At 37.9% G+C, this 19,030-nt stretch overlaps 1 protein-coding gene across 2 annotated transcripts in view; it reads right to left on the bottom strand.

Moving 5' to 3' along the window:
* The window catches only part of DHX35 (DEAH-box helicase 35), a 32,720-nt gene that overhangs the window by 2,503 nt on the left and 11,187 nt on the right, over positions 1 to 19,030 (bottom strand). The window contains exons 10-21 of one of the 2 annotated variants that reach the window (XM_033003656.2): positions 18,821 to 18,917; positions 17,570 to 17,728; positions 16,034 to 16,244; positions 14,163 to 14,287; positions 13,365 to 13,419; positions 8,178 to 8,273; positions 7,697 to 7,791; positions 7,014 to 7,091; positions 5,732 to 5,861; positions 4,975 to 5,056; positions 4,360 to 4,431; positions 1,814 to 1,952 (exon numbers count right to left, since the gene is read on the bottom strand). In XM_033003656.2, the coding sequence (XP_032859547.1) occupies positions 1,814 to 1,952; positions 4,360 to 4,431; positions 4,975 to 5,056; positions 5,732 to 5,861; positions 7,014 to 7,091; positions 7,697 to 7,791; positions 8,178 to 8,273; positions 13,365 to 13,419; positions 14,163 to 14,287; positions 16,034 to 16,244; positions 17,570 to 17,728; positions 18,821 to 18,917 (1,339 nt within the window). The remainder of the gene's footprint in view (positions 1 to 1,813; positions 1,953 to 4,359; positions 4,432 to 4,974; positions 5,057 to 5,731; positions 5,862 to 7,013; positions 7,092 to 7,696; positions 7,792 to 8,177; positions 8,274 to 13,364; positions 13,420 to 14,162; positions 14,288 to 16,033; positions 16,245 to 17,569; positions 17,729 to 18,820; positions 18,918 to 19,030) is intronic. The other variant, XM_033003657.2, reaches the window with a different exon arrangement.

Here is a 19,030-nt window from a genome sequence, read left to right as displayed (position 1 = left end):
TATAATTTAAAGCTTTATGCAACAGGAATATTTCTAATTTTAAAACATTTTATAAAGAGACCCAAGCCTTTTGGCTGATAAGGATAACAGACCAATCCGTAAAAGATAAATTTTCCTCAAAACCAGCGCTATCCTCCAGAGCTTCCATTCATTTTAGGATGAAAACAATGCTTAGGTCATGCTGCAAACTGAGTTCATCTCTACCAAATCAAAAGGATGGCAATGGTAAAAGTTAGTTTCTGATGTAATCTCATAGAATATCTATAACAGTAGTAGTACTACCTTGAAGAACACGTTCTCTCAGTCAGGTAGGTAGTACTGTTCAAGACAAGCCTTCTTCACATACAAAAAGCAACTCAAGTTTTGCCTGAACAAGTAACTGAGTCACATTCCCCAACACCACCTACCTGAAGGAAAACCTCACCCCAAAACTGAGCCTGTGGAGAGGTCAGATCATAATAGGATGTTGTGTTGTGTATGGGCTGTTACAACATGTAAGTATGTGAGTCAAAAGGACAAATTATTCCAGGAGCAGATTTGATACAACTGGAACATTGGCTCATCTCCTCTCTACATCATGCCTGCAGAATGTCTAACAAAAGCTAAAGACTCAGGGGTCTAGCCTGCAGGGGTCATTACTGCATTTGTCAAATGTGTTATATAGAAAAAGGCAGAAAATATTCAGCTATTTACTAAGCGAATTTATAGATGGTAAATGTCTGGATAACTGAGATGAATTATCCAAGCTCAACATGAAAAAATCTGACCCTCAAATCAATTACATGGACAGATGCCAACGCTGCTGTACAATATAACCACAGAGGTATGTCCTAAGGTGCTCCATGCATCACATTGTTTTCCTTTTTTTCCAAAAACCCCAGGAAGTAAAAGAAAACAAACATCAGATTCTCAGAAAAGTCAAGTAGTGTAGCAGATATATAAACCAGAAACAGCCATTTTTGCAACATGGCTGTTCATATCCACGAACAGATCTCTTGTTTTGCATAGGCCTGATATGCAAGTGTATTTTTTCCCCCCCAGTATTTTGGAAATACTTCACTAATTTAGAATATAAAACTCAGTAGTTATTAATCTCCCATGGGAAATTCACATGCAAGATCAATTTGGCAATCTCGCCTGTACAGTATTTACACGCGATGTGGTATCAACTCCTCCAGCATAACTAACATTCAGATAACATTTAATACCAATCCAATTCTCAGAATTATTAGTAAGTCTAGATTGAGATTCACATGGGACAGAGTTGATAAAAGACAGTGACAACTATTAAAAGACACTTGTAAAGAAAAGGTATGTACATCACAGCAGAATTTGCAATAAAGATTTGCACAAATGGCAGCTGTTCTTTGCCATTTCAAGTTTGAACAAATCTGAGCTGATTTATTTTTGCAGCAAGTGTAATTAATGCTCAAAAAATTGCTCAGGATTTGCAAACATCTGTAAAGCATGCAGAGTCCTCTAAAATTATTGTGCAAAGTATGACCACTGTCTAGCTATAGTGCTGCTCAGAAAAGCGCTACCAAGTGCCTATATTCAAGTGTAAAATGGTTGAAGGCTTCATTTACCAGAGCGATACACTGCTCTGTAACTTTGAGATCATGTCTGTTGGCTGGATAACAGGGAAAAAGCTTTAGTGTATCAATTTATTATCCTCTTTCTTTATATTAAAACCACTACAGTGAATAAAAACGAATTAATTTTTGTACCATTAAATAGACAACGACAAACACAAAGTTCATAAAACATAAAAACCAAAGTTCAGATACAAGAGCTGCTAATACAGCAATGGTACCGTTTGGGCTTTATGCCGATTCCGTACCGTTCCTTGCTGGTAAAAATGAGGTGCCAGTTCCAAGAGCCATGCAGATTCAACGGCAGTCACATCTCTCATATAATATTTAGCGGTCTGTATGACTTCATTGTAGACTACCCTAAGAGAAATTAAAAAAAAAAAGTGTTTGCAATTAAGCAATGAGAGAGAGAGATGATCAACAGCATACTTAGTTTCACATACATGCTGCCAGAGGGAGTATTTACAGAGTGACAAGAGTCTTCAAGTTATAATACAGCCTCCTACCTCTCTCTGTCTGGTTGTTTGGGGCCCTCTACATTAAGACAACCTTTAGACTGGCATTAAAAACACCTTCACATACTACCAGGACATATGGATGCAAGGTATAAAAGAAATCATTTTTCTTATAATGGGGCCAAGGGGGACTCATAACAGATACTTTGGGAAAGAGAATATTAGTTACTCTGTGATATCGTAAGGAAGGATGTCAAAAGCATCAAAATCCTGGACCCATAACAAGTAGGGCACAAATCACAGCATGAGTATCCCTGGTGCCCCTGTGCAGACAAGCAAGACAAGGATTAGAGGAAGAAATCAGCCTTAACTACTGGCAGAACATGTCCTGATAAGATATTTAGAAACAGCCAGCCATGTGGACTCAATCCCTGCTGCCAGCATGAACAGGTTGCCAGCATGGGCAACCTATTTCTGAAGTCACCTCTCTGTAGGGAAAGTCATTTTTACCAAGGAAGCACAAACCCACACACTGAAGGGTTAGTCATCAAAACCATAAGTCATTATCTGCCTTCTATACACAGTAGAGCTGCAAGCGCACAAGGTTTGTGGTGTCTCATTAATTGGCATTTTGCTCTCAAAAGCAAAGAGGAAAGAGTCCAAAATTCTCTTCTCTGTCAAATGCAGCCCGAGACACACCAACTAATACAACTAAAGAGAAATCTGAAGAAAACAAACAAAAATGAGAGCACATTTTCTATACACCTGTGACAGACAGAGAATGAAAGGCCACAACACAGGATGGGAGCCCAGGCAGCAGCAGCACTGAAATTAGCATTGCTGAGTAAGCTCTTAGCACCTGTCTTATAGGATGCCATGAGCCAGCAACATCTTTAGGCTGGCAGTGGCAATTCCACAGGGCCTTGGAAGACAGCTCTGTGTCTGTTCTGCAACACAGGGGTCCAAAAAGAGATTTAAGCCCAGAATCAGTATTTCCAAAAACTCCAGTAATACTGCTGCCACCAACAGCAAAGCAGGCTGTGAAGCAAAGAGCAGTCTTAAGGTTTTGCCAGCTAAGACTTCTAGCTAGCTGTCTACAGTTCTGCTGTCTGGTACGTCTGGAAGTGCCCAAGGCTGGGATGGAAGCTGCATGCTGAAAGCTCAAAATCCAAAAGCTGAGCCCTGGAGGAGGTGTGTGCTGGGGCAAAGAATTCTCTCCTACCACTAGACTTTCTTTCCAGATTAATTTCTTCTCAATTTATTCTTATTGTCTGTCACTCTCCCATAACCCAGCCTCTTTCAGGATGTTACCTACTGTAAGACAGAAAATTCCAGAAGTATATCTGCAAAGTATTCCTTTTCCCATCTCAAACAAATTGTTGTTTATTTTTAATAGCAGTGACAGGAGGTTAAAAAACCCTAGCAAAATAGCAGCGAATCAGGCTGGTTTCAGTGGCAAAAGTTACTTTAGCTACACTTTGCTCCACTCAGCTCTGAAGAACTGGTACAGTTCAGAACAAGTGAGATGGACTAATTTTTATTTTGTGAGCCAATGTGATTGATGGCTCAGTTCCAATCAGTTACACTCTTGCAAACGCTGCGCAACAGGGTAGGAGCCCAAATTCAAATGTAACAGATGACACTGGTCAAGTTTGTCCTTTGAAGTCTCAGCAACAGGCAAAGAAGGATGACTCCAAATACTTCAGGTTGACCATGCTGACCTGGTAGCTAAAAACACATTTCTAAGTGTTATCTGAGCATCTTTGACACACAAATGGAATGATGGTATCCCAGCTAATATGAAAGTATAACCACTTCTTTCCTCAATCTGCTAGACAGCCATAACTTCTCAAACTTTTTGCGTCATGCATTTGACATGTATGCCCTCTCCTAGCAAACCATTTACAATTACTGCAGCACCTATCTGACAGGACATTTACTTAATGGGTTTAATAAAAGTAAATTAATCCTAGTTCTGTCTAGGTACAGAGACCACTCAGCGAGCAATTTGCAGTGCAAAACAGAGTGCCTATTAAAGAAGGGTCACCTGACTCTGCTTTCCAACTTTTGCAGGTTTTTTTTTTTGTTTTGTTTTGTTTTTTTTCTTACAGTTAAACATAATTCTCTTTCTCTTATTTATTTGGATACTGCCTACAAACAGATGCAAAGAAAATACCAATTGAATTCTGTCTGAGGGAGCCACAACCTTCTACATCTATTCCTCCACTGATGGAAAAAAGTCATTCATAGAAACGTTCTGGATGCTGGAAGTGTCAGAGATCACAAAGCAAGTGAAAGCAGCTTTAACTTACCAGCGTGGAGGTTTCTCTGCATACAACACTGAAGTGGGGTGGATATGAAGCTCATGGTCATCACGGATAGTCCTTGAAAGGAAGATACTATTTCAGACCATGTGGCTATTTATTGCTTAACATTTGGTTCTTTTCATCCCCAGTAAGAATGTTTAATAAAAGTCAGCAATGAAAGAGCTGAAGAAAATTAAAAACATTTGCATTTAATGAACAGGCTTTCAGATGAAACCAAGCTTAAATCTTGGCCAAAGGAAGAAATTATATTTTAACGTCCCAAAAGAGTTCTATCTACATTAAATGAAAAAGTAGTGTTTCAGGCTTGTATTCGGTGCACTGGGATTGCTACAACAGAGACACTGTACTTACTTCTATTAATACACTAATTACTATTAGTTACTGCTTCCCACTATCAATAACTCTATATTTGCCAAAGACAAGAGATAAACGAAGCAGTCTGAAGATACAAAACTTCAAATATTTAGTAAATCAACTGGTATGTGTTTCTTATTGCAGGTGTCTAGAGAAGCATCTGTTTGTTGATTAGATGTATCCAGTCAAAGGCGCTCTTAAACTAAGCAACAGTTGTAATGAAGCTATATATATATATATATTTACCTGTAAGCTCCAGTAGAGTGGAATTTCGCTGCATTAGCAAAGAATCCAGAAACTATGCATCTCAAAACAGGATCTGGATCACCTGAAGAAAAGAATTTTTATGTGAAATGCATCAGCAGAACAGCAAAAATCCCTAAAATGCCACTTAATCATCTCAAACAACTTTTCACACTGCATCAGGCTTTGATAACAAATGCTTGAAGGCAGACAAACCCTGCAATCTCTTTTGACTTCAATTTCACAGCAAATCAAAATTACTATGTAAAAAACTACTGTTGCCACTGGTGTCTCTATGAAGATAGTTTCACAGTCCTTAGAGCAACCTTGTGTGACAGCTAAGCACTGAAGTCTCATTTTTCAGAGCAGCTAGAGACAAGTACTGAGAAGCAGTCATGGCATCCATGTACGCACACAGCACAGCTGGAAATCAGGTCCCAATGGCTGCACATCATCTTGAACATACTCGAAAAATAGCTTTTTGAAAAGTCAAAAGATGGAACAAGGTGACCTATTTATGACACTCTTGGTAAATCTGTCCATTAAATATATAATCAGTGGTGATAATCTCTTGCTGGAAAACTTAACTAATGAAGACTGGACTAAATGTTAATTGTAAAAATGGGCTAAAATGCTCTTCTGCAGACATTTTTAGGAAAAAAAAAAAAAAACAACCCTGGTTTTAATTAACATTATTTTTAGGCTAGGGAGAAAATACTACAAAGGTTACAAGAAAAACAGGAAGCAAACTGACAATCACCTTCACTGGACTTCTTTGGCACTTTAAAGCGGACAAGAAGCTTTTTCAGCTGCTCTCTTACAACAGAAGCTCTAACAAGCCCTTTGTAGTTCAGAAAGTGTTCCTGACACCACTGAGAGCTCTTGCTGTGCTGTACAGTGAGAAGAATAGCAAAAACTTACAATGAAATACCATCAGCAAAACAAACCCCAATCTCTTGGATCATATAGCCTTGTTCTGTTTTTCTTCCGTCTCCCGCAACATATTTATTGTTTTCCCTGAAAATTACCTATTTACATCGCAGCTAGCAAGGTTATATAACACTGGCAACTACAAGACATGTTGGAAACAACATCTAAATAGCAGCAGAACAAATGCCATGGGCTATTTTCAGAGAGACGTGCTTCATTTTTCATATGTAGTGAAAGAGAATAGCATTAGTCATTCCATTCTCACACACAAAAGCATCAGATCATAAACTACTCTGGTTTCAATCTCAAAATGTGAACAACCTTGTCTGTACACTGTTTTCACTGGTCTTCTCCATACAAAGTCAGCACTCACTCCAAGAGCCTCTGCATTTGGCTGTTTCTAAGAGAATTAAGCAGATATAAAATTTAAACTGCAAAATTTCAGTTGGTGCCTGACTGATTGCTTTGAGGTTGGGGAGAGGGAAATCATCTTACACTTCAGTGGTTATACTGCTTCAGCTCAATACTGTTGCAAATATAGTACTGCAAAAGTGCTTTATCCCAGCAAAATATATATCTCCCAAACAGGTGTAGCACTTCAAAACTGTGAAGTAAAACCTCAGCTTACAGAGAATTATTAAGATTGGTGTTAAACCTTAGGGTAAATGCATAAGGTCACCGAAAAAGAGGATATAATGATCAATGAGACAATCTTGAAAAAAGAGACTGCTAGATATAGATGCAGTTTATAATCAGTGAAACTCTGATATATCTGTAGAAAAGATGAGAGAGTATGAATTTCATTTGGAATTTGGATACCTGTTTTTCCTAGGTCCTTTCAAAAATCCTAGTATCCTTGAAAATACAGCTGTCTACCCATAAGACTTCTGTGCTGTACCCAAACCAAATTATTTCTATACCCTGTTCAGAAGAACTACAGAAGGTCTGTAGCAAAAATATGTCAAGAGTATCTTTTAAAGCAGAATTTTTACTTAACAGACTTCGTAAGTTCTCAGCTTTGAGGATGCTATCGCCAGCACTTCCAGAATCAGAGCTGAGGACCTCAAGCGTTTCCCATTGCTGCAAATCCACACACGCTTGAACTGACTTACTTTGACAAAGGCTTCATAAACATTAAGCATAGTGAGATGATCACCTTCTTCTACAGCAAACTTTCTGTGTTGCCTGGCCTGGAGAAGAAGAAATATATTTTTATAGGCCTACTGATTTTTGCAAAAATCGTCCAATCCACTCAGTTCCCATCATCTCTGTATTTCCTGGTTACTATTAAATTTCTTACCATATAGGGCAGTTCCTCTAGGCAACAGCAATGTTTTACTGGCCCACCTATATTCAGGAGCACTTCTAAAACTAAAACTAGAAAAATTAACTTAAAATAAACCCCCAAAATCCAAGAGGGGTATGCATTACAATTAGGCTCCTGCTACCTATTAAGAATTTGCTACATCTTAACACTTTCTTTTTTGTTCCTCTTGAAAGGAAGTGGTTTTTGGGGAGGTTTGGGTTTTTTTAGCAAACCCTTACGCTGACCAATGCTGGTTTATAACCTTTCCTCTTTCTGGTCCTCAGAAGGAGACTTTTAATGCTAGTAAAGAACTCCAAGGTCTCCACTATTACTCAGTGTCTTCTTTTACCTTTAACCAATAGGTTCAGTTCAAGACCTTGCCTGATTTTCATACAAACTTGTAGTCTGTAATGGGTATCAATAAAATAGTTGGCAGAAATCCAGAAATGTGGAACTAACAAAAAGAAAATGAGACACGACTGAACTTACAGCCTGAGCTTTTTGATTTGGAGGGATCACAAAAATGTTTTGAATCTGCATCATGGCAGCAATTGTCAAAATCTCCTGGGAGCAGCCAAAATTTCCTGAGGAGTAAGTGGAGAAATTCAGTAAAGGAAATCTTCTTCCATTCAATTTACCCCCATATAGAATAAAAAGGAGAAGTAGCAGAATGTATTTTTACAGTATATAAAAACAAAATACCAAAACTCCTGATCATTCTAGTGTAACAGTGAATGTTTTTAATGGAAAAAATAAAAGACAAATGTGTTAGACTTATTAGTGTGTTAAATGTGTTAGACTTATTGAGATGTCCATGAGTTTCACTAATTCTTTTCACTAAGCACCATACCAAGATGAAGCATACAGTTTGTTTCAAGTTTAGCAAATGTTTAATACTATACTACAACAGGCAGTGTCCTCTCTTCATCACAAGCCTATGAAGAAAATCTTATTATTTTTTTCCTCCTACCTGATTCCAGAAGCATCTTTGCAAACATAGGATTCAAAGGAAACTCTGCTATTCTCATTCCAAGGGGCTCTGTTAAACGGCAGTGCATATCCAAACCTGCAGCATATTAATAAATGTAGCTGTGATACAAGCAAAATAGCACAGGAAGTCTCCTTTAAGCATTTAAAGTGTACTAAAGATCAGAATTACGAGCTAAAATACAGCAAATGCACCTAAGAGTTGCTCAGTGTACATTAAAGTAAGCTTAAAGGCACTCCTTAATATCCATTTACTCTCCCATGGTCACTGGTATTTACTGTTTTTCTAAACATACTTGAACACACAAGTTTCTTCGTTTTGACCAAGTCCAATTGCTACTGCCAACAATTTAGAAAACCTGCAGTCAAAGGCAATCCAGAGTGCCTACTAGCTGTTAGACGTATGTATCTCCTTTTTAAGTACTTAGCGGAATCTCTGTTCCTGGGGGTGGAAAGCAGAAGGAGTCCTGATGAGAATAAAAAAGGACATAATTATGGAACAGGCATAACTGTAGAAACAGGAAGCACTGCTGGGTGGAATGGAGTAGGGTGCCATTTTTCTGAGTCACACCTGCTTAGGTCACAGAGAAAAATAATTTAGCTTTAGTATAATCTAAACTAGAGATGTACAGCTGATGAAGATTCTCTACAGTTTAGTTTGCCTCATGCATCAATAACTAAACTGTCAGCCATGTTCCAACTGTAACCTTTTTACTGGAGATGGTACAGGAGGTAGGCATGACAGCTTGTCTTTCAATTCCCAGTTATCACTGAGCAACTCTACACATTTACCATTTTAGTTGTATGCCTTCCTACAGCCAAATAACTGCATTAAGGCTTACTCATACAAACCAACAGCTCATATTCTAATCTACAGCACTATGTGGAAATTTCAGGGAACAATTTAAATGGAAAAGCATTTCCTTTGCAAGAGGACATAGGAAATAGAATTTAAAAAAAATACAGACACGAAACAATAAGAAGAAAAGAGCTTGCCAAGAAAGGCAGCAAAGAGTGAGAATTGAAAGAGAAAACTGCAAGTAAACCAACTTGTATTAGGTATGACACAGAGGCAGAGCACAAGAGAATCTACTCAAGGAGGGCCTAACAAGAGCCCAATAATAGGACTTTGGGGCACTGTAGATTCCATGAATAATCACAGCAAAGTGGACTGAGAAAACACAACTGTGGCCTGTACATTATATAAACATATTATTTGTCAAACTGTGTGGTGGAGAAAAAACACAGTTGTATTTCAGCTACGTTTTACAGAGAAAAGCAAAACCACAAATCAAGTCAAGGAATGAGATCTCCAATAACTCAAGTCAGCATATCTAAAACCACAGATACCTCTATCAAGTGTTTACCCTCCTTTATTATTTGATATGCTATCATCTCTATTATGACAATGTAGTAATTCACTCACCACATCCCTACACTGCTCAACAAAACCTAATATACATTTCACATGTCACGATATTTTTCTCAGAAACAGGTACAAAATGCAGCTTATGTGAAATGGTGAAGTAGTATATTTAAACACAAAGCCAGAGAAACTGCAAAAATTAAGATATGATAGCTTATAGCTTTCATTTGACCAGTGCAATATGTGTTTAAGTGCTACCATAATTAATAGCTTAGAATACACTGTCTTTCATCTATAGAAAGATAACTGCGTTTCTAAGTAGGAAAAAGGAGAAATTACCATCTTTCTGACTTTCTGAAGCTGCATCAAGCCAAAATCTTTTGGCTTCTGCTGAAACCTACAAATCTCAATGTAATTTTACATATATATATAACTTGTGCACAGACAGCTTTGTAGCAGTAAGCCTGAATATACACAAAAGGCCTGCAATGGATACTAGTTTGGAATAGGTAAGTTTCCTTGAAATAATCTTGGAAGCAGCCACTGTATCCATATACATATAGCAAAGTGGAGATCTTGGAAAAATATATTGCAAAGATTTTTACTGAACATACTCAGGAGTGATTATTCAACCACTGTTGGCACTAAAAAGTTTCAAGTAACAGCCACTAGTTTGTGATGGTCTGAGGAATTCAAACACTTTATTTTAAACTTAGGTAGAGTGGTTGTTTCTGATAGGCAGCAACTTACATATCTTCAACAAAATCTGGATCTGAAATAAAGCTAAAAATAAGGCCACTTTTTACATGCTTATTTACCTCCTAAATTATGCTTAAAAACAATGAACTCCAACCGACAACTCAGACTTTCAAAGGGTCATCAAAGGAGAAGGCTGAGAAGAGATACTCCTGATGTAATCAGTTTACATTACTGTAAAAATAATCAGTCTAAAACCAGTGATGTGTTTATTCAACAGAACTATCTCAACCTTAAGAGCGTCTGCTCTGCACAAGTTTCTCTTTTGGCACTGCATTAGCACAATAGGGTCCTGACCCTAAATTACACATTTGCATGCTATTACAATGCAAATGATGAAATACATGTTCATACTTGCATAAGAGAAATCTAATCCTTACTGCACCTGAAAATGCTTGAGTAGCTTCACCTCTGCAATTTATATAAAATCTCCATAATAAACCACCCAAAACCTTAAACTTCAGCAAAAATTGAACACTGAACAGCAAATCCTTATATCACACATATGCACACACATTTCTTTCTACCTTAAACACCAATATCAGCACTTCTCTGCTTTGCAACAAAAGCTGGGCAGCCAAGAGACTAACAGCTCTGTACTTTTCTGTGAAACTACCATGAGCATAACACTTGCCAAAACATCAAACAGCTAATCAGTGAGTTTATTGACCTTTCCTCTCCATTTCTCTAAGGTGGTTTTGGCTGTGAATTCATCCTTGCAACATGCTTCTGAGCCACTGTGAAGGTGCCTGGTCCAATCTTGAAAAGGTTGCCAAGAACCAAGTGCCTTAAGTGAAACCCTCCTTTGCAAGATGGAACTGACCCAGCACAGAGCAAAATCATGGCCAAGCAGAGTTACAGCTCCACAAGAATAAGAAGAGAACAGTCTGCCACAAGTTACAAAACAGCATTTGTAAGTGATGTAAAAACAGCCACAAGCCTCTGGAAGCTTCCAAAACTTACACAATCTCCTTTACACTACCCTTTTCCTCACGTTTATGAAGCAAATATTGTTAACATTGAATTAACTGCAAACCCACAGTTAAAGTCAAACAGGGTTTCATTTTGATTACTTGTTCTTGTGTCAAGTTTCTGTTTTGTTTAAGTTAGCTGCATTCAAAAAGATTGAATAGCTGTCAGAAAAGCCAATAATATAACAGTTCTTCCTATAAAAAAAATTAGACAGCATACATTCCACTCACCACAACAAAAAGGAATTGAAAACTGCACAAAAATATTACAAGCGCGATTTGAGTGTTATAGGTATCCAATAGCAGTATAATGAATAAAGCCAAAATGACCACATTTAGAATCCTAGAATGTCTCAAGTTGGAAGGGACCCCCCCATAAGGATCATCGAGTTCAACTGTGTGCTCCTCGCAGGACTACCTAAAACCGAACCACATGGCTGAGTGTTGTTCAGACTCTCAACTGAATTTGAGAACAAGCTGTGGTTAGCAATTCAGATAACACGGTAAAAAAAAAAAGATATTCTGTTAAGTAGCTAAATAGTAGAAAACTCCTTTGAATTATGCTGTCAGGGTCTGTTAGAATAGCTTTTTATTTTCATTAGAAGTTTGTGTGTATCTGTTCATTTGTCCATAACCAGAAAGTTCAATACTGAAACTAGAGCAGACTCTCTTTGTAAGCTGCGCAACGAGCTCTTATGCATTTAAAAAACACGAAAAGCAAGCAGGTTGTGCACTGAAACACAGACAGTGACTGTGAGAAACATAGCTCCAATTCATCCAGGAGGAAGTGTGCTGGCTTTAGGAATGATCAGGGGTGTTTTTAGCGACTGAATCATGCATTCACAGCCAACAGAATCGGAACAGTTTGACTTGCTACAGGTTTGAACTTTGTCTCAGCTGCAGGCCTAGCAGTACTACATCAGTAGCACCACACTACCTAAGGTGTAGTCTTTTAGCCATAAGCCACAGTGCATTCAGAGCAGAGACACAGACTAAATCTAATTTTTAAATTTATAACTATATTAGCTCTTAATAACTTTTGTCAGTCCTACCTTGAAAATCATATCAATGAGAAGGTCTTGAAAACTAACATGATACTTGCTTTGCTAAGCCATTGGGAGGCACACTCTGGATTGGGTTTAATTCCAGCTTCCTGTGACTGGCCTCTCCCAAATTCAAGTATGGTATTTTACTTACCATGTTTTGTCAGAGTTCCTACACACACATCAAGATCTGATAATGTATGTAACATGCTAACAGAAAAAATTAAAATAGATACACTATGCTCTTTAAAGTCTGACCAAGGAATAAACAAAGTAGCAATTATATTAAGCTTGCTAAATTCTAGGTTATTACAAGCAGTCTGATCATGAAAGAGATGTCAAACATTTACCTTCAACTTTTTTTTGTTTACACTTGCAAGTGTTACATGTTTCCATCACCAGCACAGTCATACAAAATGAAAGATCACCCCACTAAGAGCTTGAGTATCTAACAACTTATCTAATTGGATGCTGGTAAATTTAGTGTCTAACTTGTGTACTGGTCTAATTGGCATCTGCACTCCATTTCTATTTTCATACCGCTCCATAAGCGCTGAAGAAACACAAACAGAAGATCTGCCCAAGAGAATCGAGTCAACACCCTCATCACTTCAGAGCCCTGTTCCTAGCAAGGACAAACAGCTGGTTCCTCCCATGAAGGTGCAGGGATATAGCACAGAAGATAGCTATAGAGTATGTGTTTGCCCAATCTAAACAGTTAAATTCTAGTTTATATGCAAGAGCTTTATAGTTCCTCCCAGAAAGCTACTGATGCCTTTTGGTTGCTTACCTGTCTGGAATAACCAGAGGAAAAAAAAAAAAAAAAATTGTAAATTCAGAGGAGATTGAGATTCACTTTAAAAACACACCAACAAAAAGTTTCCACCAGTCAAGGTTATGCTTTCTCTTTCTCAAAGCACAGTTCTCAAATGCAAGTTTGATTAATGTCCATCCAATCACCAAATTCAAATTAACAATTTTTTACAGAACTCCCATAACACAATTATAAATAAAGCAAAGCATAATATTCTCACCTCCTAAAGCATACAGCAGTTCTAAAGCTTGCACCATTGACTGTGCAGGAGGTGGCTGTGAAGAAAAAGTGTGCATTGTTTACAGTTATCATCACAGAACACAACCTCAGATCTTCTTCTTTCACAAAATCCTTACATTCTAACTATCTCCCTTTCTACTAATGCAAACTGAAGAAAGAACTCTGAGACTCTTCCCATCACCTTCCCACTGATCACCAGTGTTATGAGTCAAAACCATCTCAGCAGGCTCAGCATCATCCCTATGATGCTCTCAAGACACAAGATAGAACAGGCATACTTGCTTTGCCCAACAGTGATGCCAGTAGTGATTAGAATTGTTACTTAACTTTCTCTTCTAATGCCACCATGTTAGTTTCTCACATCAATACAGAAGTAGAAACTTTACAGAAAAAAAAAAAAATCTAAAAATTGGTACTGCTCTTTTTAACAAGACAAATGCAGGTTTAGTTCTGTAGATATATTTTTTTTTCTCCTTTTACTTTGTAAATTCAGTACAAAGGGGCTACAGTTAAGGTTTCACAGAATCTGAGAGTTTGTCTTCCCAGGCCTTTCTTGAGTTCTCAACACTTCTAACAGCAGACTCTAGAATGCAAACAGTTGTTGTTTCTGAGGTGTCACACACATTACTTGCACTAGTTGATTCCCAAATACATACTTTGCTGTCCAGTAGACAGGGCACTGGTTACTGGCTTATGGCTCTGTGGGCTATCAACAAGTCCTCTACTGACCTTTCTTTACACTAAGGAAAGATGACAGACTTCACAGCCTAGGACTCACCGAGAGAAAGGGGAACCTGAGCACATTGTCAATTCCTAAAGCCTTCAGCTGCAAGATGACAGGTGACAGGTTACTGCGCTGCATCTCGGGAACAGTGGACTTGGGCAACTTCTCAAAGTCCTCCTCTGTTGTGGGAGAAAATAAAGCAATTTGGGACTGAGTTTCAACTCCCCCTCCATGCAGTCAACACGATGGAATCATACTTATTTCAAGTTAAAATTCTCAAGTATGAATAATTAACAGGTGTTAAAGAACTCTAAGTCAAAGATGATCTTTCTCTAATTACTGTATTATAAGATAGAAAATTCACCATTTTTGGCTACACTGCTGATTCTGTAGTTGACCCATCCATATTTCAATTTGAAACGTTATCAATTCTTCACAGAAAACTGGAAATGCTTTATTTATCTTTGCTTTAATATTTTTAATCAGAAAATAAAAGGCAGGGTGGGATACTGCAAAAAAAGCATTTTTTTTTTTAAAGAAAGGATATGGAAAAGTTCAAAGCCAGAATGCTTTCAGTTTAAAACCACTATTCTTAGTAATTATTCAAACAAGATGAGGTTTAAAAAGCATATTTCAAATAAACACTAAGGATTGAAAAACAATTTATTTAACAATGCCTTTTTTAAAAGCACGCTTGCTATAAAGTCAAAGTCTGGAAAAATACTTCATAATAAAGTCAAAATCCTTGCACCTTCCAGTAACCAACTCTTCTGCAGTAAAGAAAAAGGCACACTCATCAGTATGTTAGTCTAAAATTCCAAATCGAGACAAGAAATATGTTACTTTCACCTGAATTATTTTGATTTCTAGAAGGAACCCTCTTCTTTCTCTGGCCTATCTCAGACCCTCCCTAAGACAAAGACAGTGCACATTTTCTCTACTTTTGTCCACTCAGTACACTTTCTTCTTTTTTTTTTTTTTTTTTCCCTCTCCTTTAAAATATTTCTTAAAAGCATTCATTAGGCCAGCTCTTGAGCACACAAAAGGAACTTTAGTATAGTCATGCTTTCTCCAGTAAAATACTTAAAAAGCTATGTAAGCTTGGTATATTATGCAGCAGACATTCTCTCCTGATTCTTATTGGACACAAAAATTTAGAGAATAAATCATGCCTTTGTTTAATGTGGCAACCGCTGGCAAGCACACACACATTTTAAAAGAATATCTTTGATCTCTCTAATTCTCAAAGCTCCAGTAAAACTAGAGGGAACCCGAGGCACATCAGAAATGGCAGTGCTCAATTGCAATGCCTTTTCTCATTAAACAGCTGAGAACAGAGACAGTTGGATTGCAGCTTTTCCGAACACTGCTAGGTGGCCAATAGATTTATTTGTAACAGTAATTTTTGCACAGTGCCAGGGTCATTGATTCAAGAGAAGCATTTGGGGTTGGCACCTATTCCTATGAAAAAGGGGACATAAAGAAGTTTTCCCTCAGTTACCTAAAGGATTTCCTGCGTCCTTTGTTTGATGCACACTCTAAAGGAGACTTTAGTCACAGAAGACAGCATCATAGGTGGGTACTATAAATTGAAGCAACTGCTCAGAAACTAAGATCATAAACCAATAAACTTCTTAGTAGACTTGCCAGAGCTGCATTAACATTACAGGTTTGCAATTGCTGACAATCTTGTAGCACCTACCCAGCTCAGTTTGTATTTGTGTTCCATAAAAGGATTCAGTGTCCAATGCCTAGCACGTACGAACAATGTATTTCTAAAGCCAGAGGAATAACCAAGAGAAATTTTTCTCTCCGAGAGGAAAAAAATATGGTTTTGTTGTCCTTTATTTAATACTAAAACCACTGTAAAACAAAATGCAAGTCACACCAGCAGGTTCACCTTCCCTACACATCCAGTTACTGACCTGTATAAAGCCTGTAACATTTTCCAGAGCGGTTCCGTCCTGCACGCCCTGCTCTCTGATTAGCCGAAGCTTTAGAGACTGGTACCACCACAAGGCATTCGATGGCTGTTTTGGGGTTGTAGGCCCGAAGCTTCACAAAACCACAATCAATCACGAATGCAATGCCATGGATCGTGATGGAGGTCTCAGCAATGTTGGTGGCTACTATCACCTACGGATACAGACACAACGAGGGTGCTGTGAGCTCCCCAGTCTCAATTACACTATCAAACCCAAGCATCAGTGCACCAGGACTCCAATAGAAGCCACTTAAAAGATCTCAGATATGACAGATCCAGTAAACACTCTAGAGTACAAAAGGATACAGTACATGCAGCAGAAAGAGCTTGTCAGATTGAAATAAGCCCAGCTTTTACAGTTTCACAGTCACTTTTTTATTCAAATTTATTCTCTCTTCATAAAGTTAGAAATTGGCAGTGTTTGCAGAGGAAAACATTAACTGACTGTAAATCAAATGTTTTTATGTAGTGAAGTAAAAATATTTTCTTCCTGCTTCTCAGTTATATTGAGCTGTTACTTGGAACACTGGAATGGGGCAGGGGATAGCAGAGGAGCAGTGTTGATTAAGCATTACATGTATATATCTCTGCAGGAGTACTGAACATGTCCTAACATACTAAAAAAAAATAATTGTTCCCAGATGACAGAGGGTAATTTAATGCTTATTTAACCTGAAATTAAAGAAGTAAATCTTGAAAATTAATTGACTAATGTCATATCCTGGAGAGAAAAGAAGCTTTTATACTTAACATTCCCCAACACGTGATGAACAATTTTACTTGTTAGACCCCAGCAGGCACAAGAATTATAACAAGTCAACCCTGTGTAATTCTGTCAGCCTATCTCAGCCCCAACACAGGCTCTGCCTGTGCAGAAAGCACTAATCGTGACAATTATACAGTTCTGTGGCATTAAATATCCGAACAAGACTTACATAAGTCAAAACAAAGCTTTTTTTCTACTAAAATCAAGCAAGTTTAAACTTCTTTCTTAGGTGCAAATACACCACTTACCTACTCTGTCACTAATTTTTCCATTACTGGTGGAAATGAGCCACAGACACTTAGACCACAAAAAAAAAACAAAACAAAAAAAAAACAAAAAAAAAAAAAAAACAAAAAAAAAACAAAAACAAAAAAAAAAAAAAAAAAACAACCACCAGGTAAAAGTAGAGGATTTCAGTGCTAGAAACTGCAACTGGACATAGACTGTACAAAGACTCTTAAAAATTGAGAAGTTGATGAGGTAGACAAAAGAGTTAAAACTGAGATGTCTAGGACTGAGCAAAGATGAAAAGGGAAGCCAGAAAACATGTTCTTGGTTCACAGTCTGAAAACTGACAGGCAGTGTTAGGCGATGCAGAAAGCCTCCCTTGGTGTTTGCAATTGTCTCATAATGTGAACCTGGTATACACAATGTGTGTAACGCAGACACCCTTCTGGGTGGTAGAAATTGAGACATACGCAACAGCCTTACCTTCCTGACACTGTGAGAAACTCTCTCAAACACTTTCATTTGCTCAGGAGAAGGCAGCCCAGCATACATGGGGAGAACACGGAGGTGCTTTTTCATTCCAGTGCGAGAAAGGGCCCGAGCCTGTTCTATAAGCATAGAAACAACAGTCTCCACTTCCTCCTAGAGCCAGAGCAAGACAGAGGTCAGAATGAGAGAGGTTTCACTTTAACCTCACATAGCTGCCACCTATATACAAAAAAATGCACCAAATTAATCCCCATATAGTTTTAGTTGTTCAAACACCAGGATCTTTTTACTAGCTCCCTCAACTTTGTAATGTTCTTATGTAAATTGCTATTCCTATTAAATATATATGTAAATATTTACGTTCATTGTTTTTTGAGATAGTCACAAAGACATGAAAAAAATCACAAGAGAAGGACTGAACAAAGTTCAGGAGGAAGCAGGCATATCTTCCTGTGAATCTCAACTTGTGAGAGCGAAATGGGAGGCCAATCTATTTTGACTGTGTAGAATGCTGTGGGTCTTGATCAGGAATGACACAGCAACAGTATCTACACCTATTGCTCAACTTCACATTTAATCTCAGAGATCAACTGTGGCATCTCACTCTTAAAAAACGCAGACAACAAAATGTTCAGATATCACCTTGCCAGAAACCCAATTCACTCTTTCAAAGTCAAATTGATAATGGGGATGAAGAATTTATTCTGAAAATATGCACGATAATATTGAAACTCTTTAAGGGAACTCCTCAGTGGAAAGATGATAAGCTAACTCCCATTTACTCTTCTTGGCTGCAAAGTGAGCTGACAGGCATAAATAGAGCAGAAGGGACTAGTAAGTTTTCGTCTCACAGCAATTTGTTTTTCTGTCAAAGACTTCAGATGTTAAGCCTAACAAATATAAATTTCACTTGCCTTAACTAATAATGATGACTCATTGTCAACTTCATAAGTGTGACTAGTACCAAAACCAACACACAGTGTTCCACTTATTAACAAGGCCAAAAGCATACAGCATTAAATGAAAGAAACTACCATCCATCACTAGCTTTGATAAAACCAGACCGTAATTATATTTTCTAAAAGTCTTTCAGACTGGCCTAATTCTGCTCCCATCAATGCAGAAATACTTGTCATCTTTAAAGAGATTAAAGCAAGCACAGCTAAGGAAAGCAGGAGACTGAAGCAGCTTCACAAAGCCCCCAATACAGCACTGTAAAGGAAGAACAAATGCTTATGTCTATACCTGGCCAGTTAAGAACGCCAGTATATCACCATCATTCTCCATCTGGTGAATTTTCATTGCAGTTTCCACAGTTGATTTTATATAGTCTGGAACAGGACTATGGGAAGAGAAAAGAGCAGAGACATTAGCAGAAAAATAGGTACAGACTCCTCACTTCCCTAAGAAACAGAGAGCTAGCTTTCGGACACTATGTATCAGCCACACCACATT

Source organism: Tyto alba, unplaced genomic scaffold (assembly GCF_018691265.1).
Source record: "Tyto alba isolate M040663 unplaced genomic scaffold, T.alba_DEE_v4.0 Super-Scaffold_33, whole genome shotgun sequence".
In the NCBI taxonomy this organism is placed as follows: Eukaryota; Metazoa; Chordata; class Aves; order Strigiformes; family Tytonidae; genus Tyto; species Tyto alba.
The sequence above is the reverse complement of the archived record's forward strand: the minus strand, read 5'-3'. Positions and strand labels throughout refer to the sequence as shown.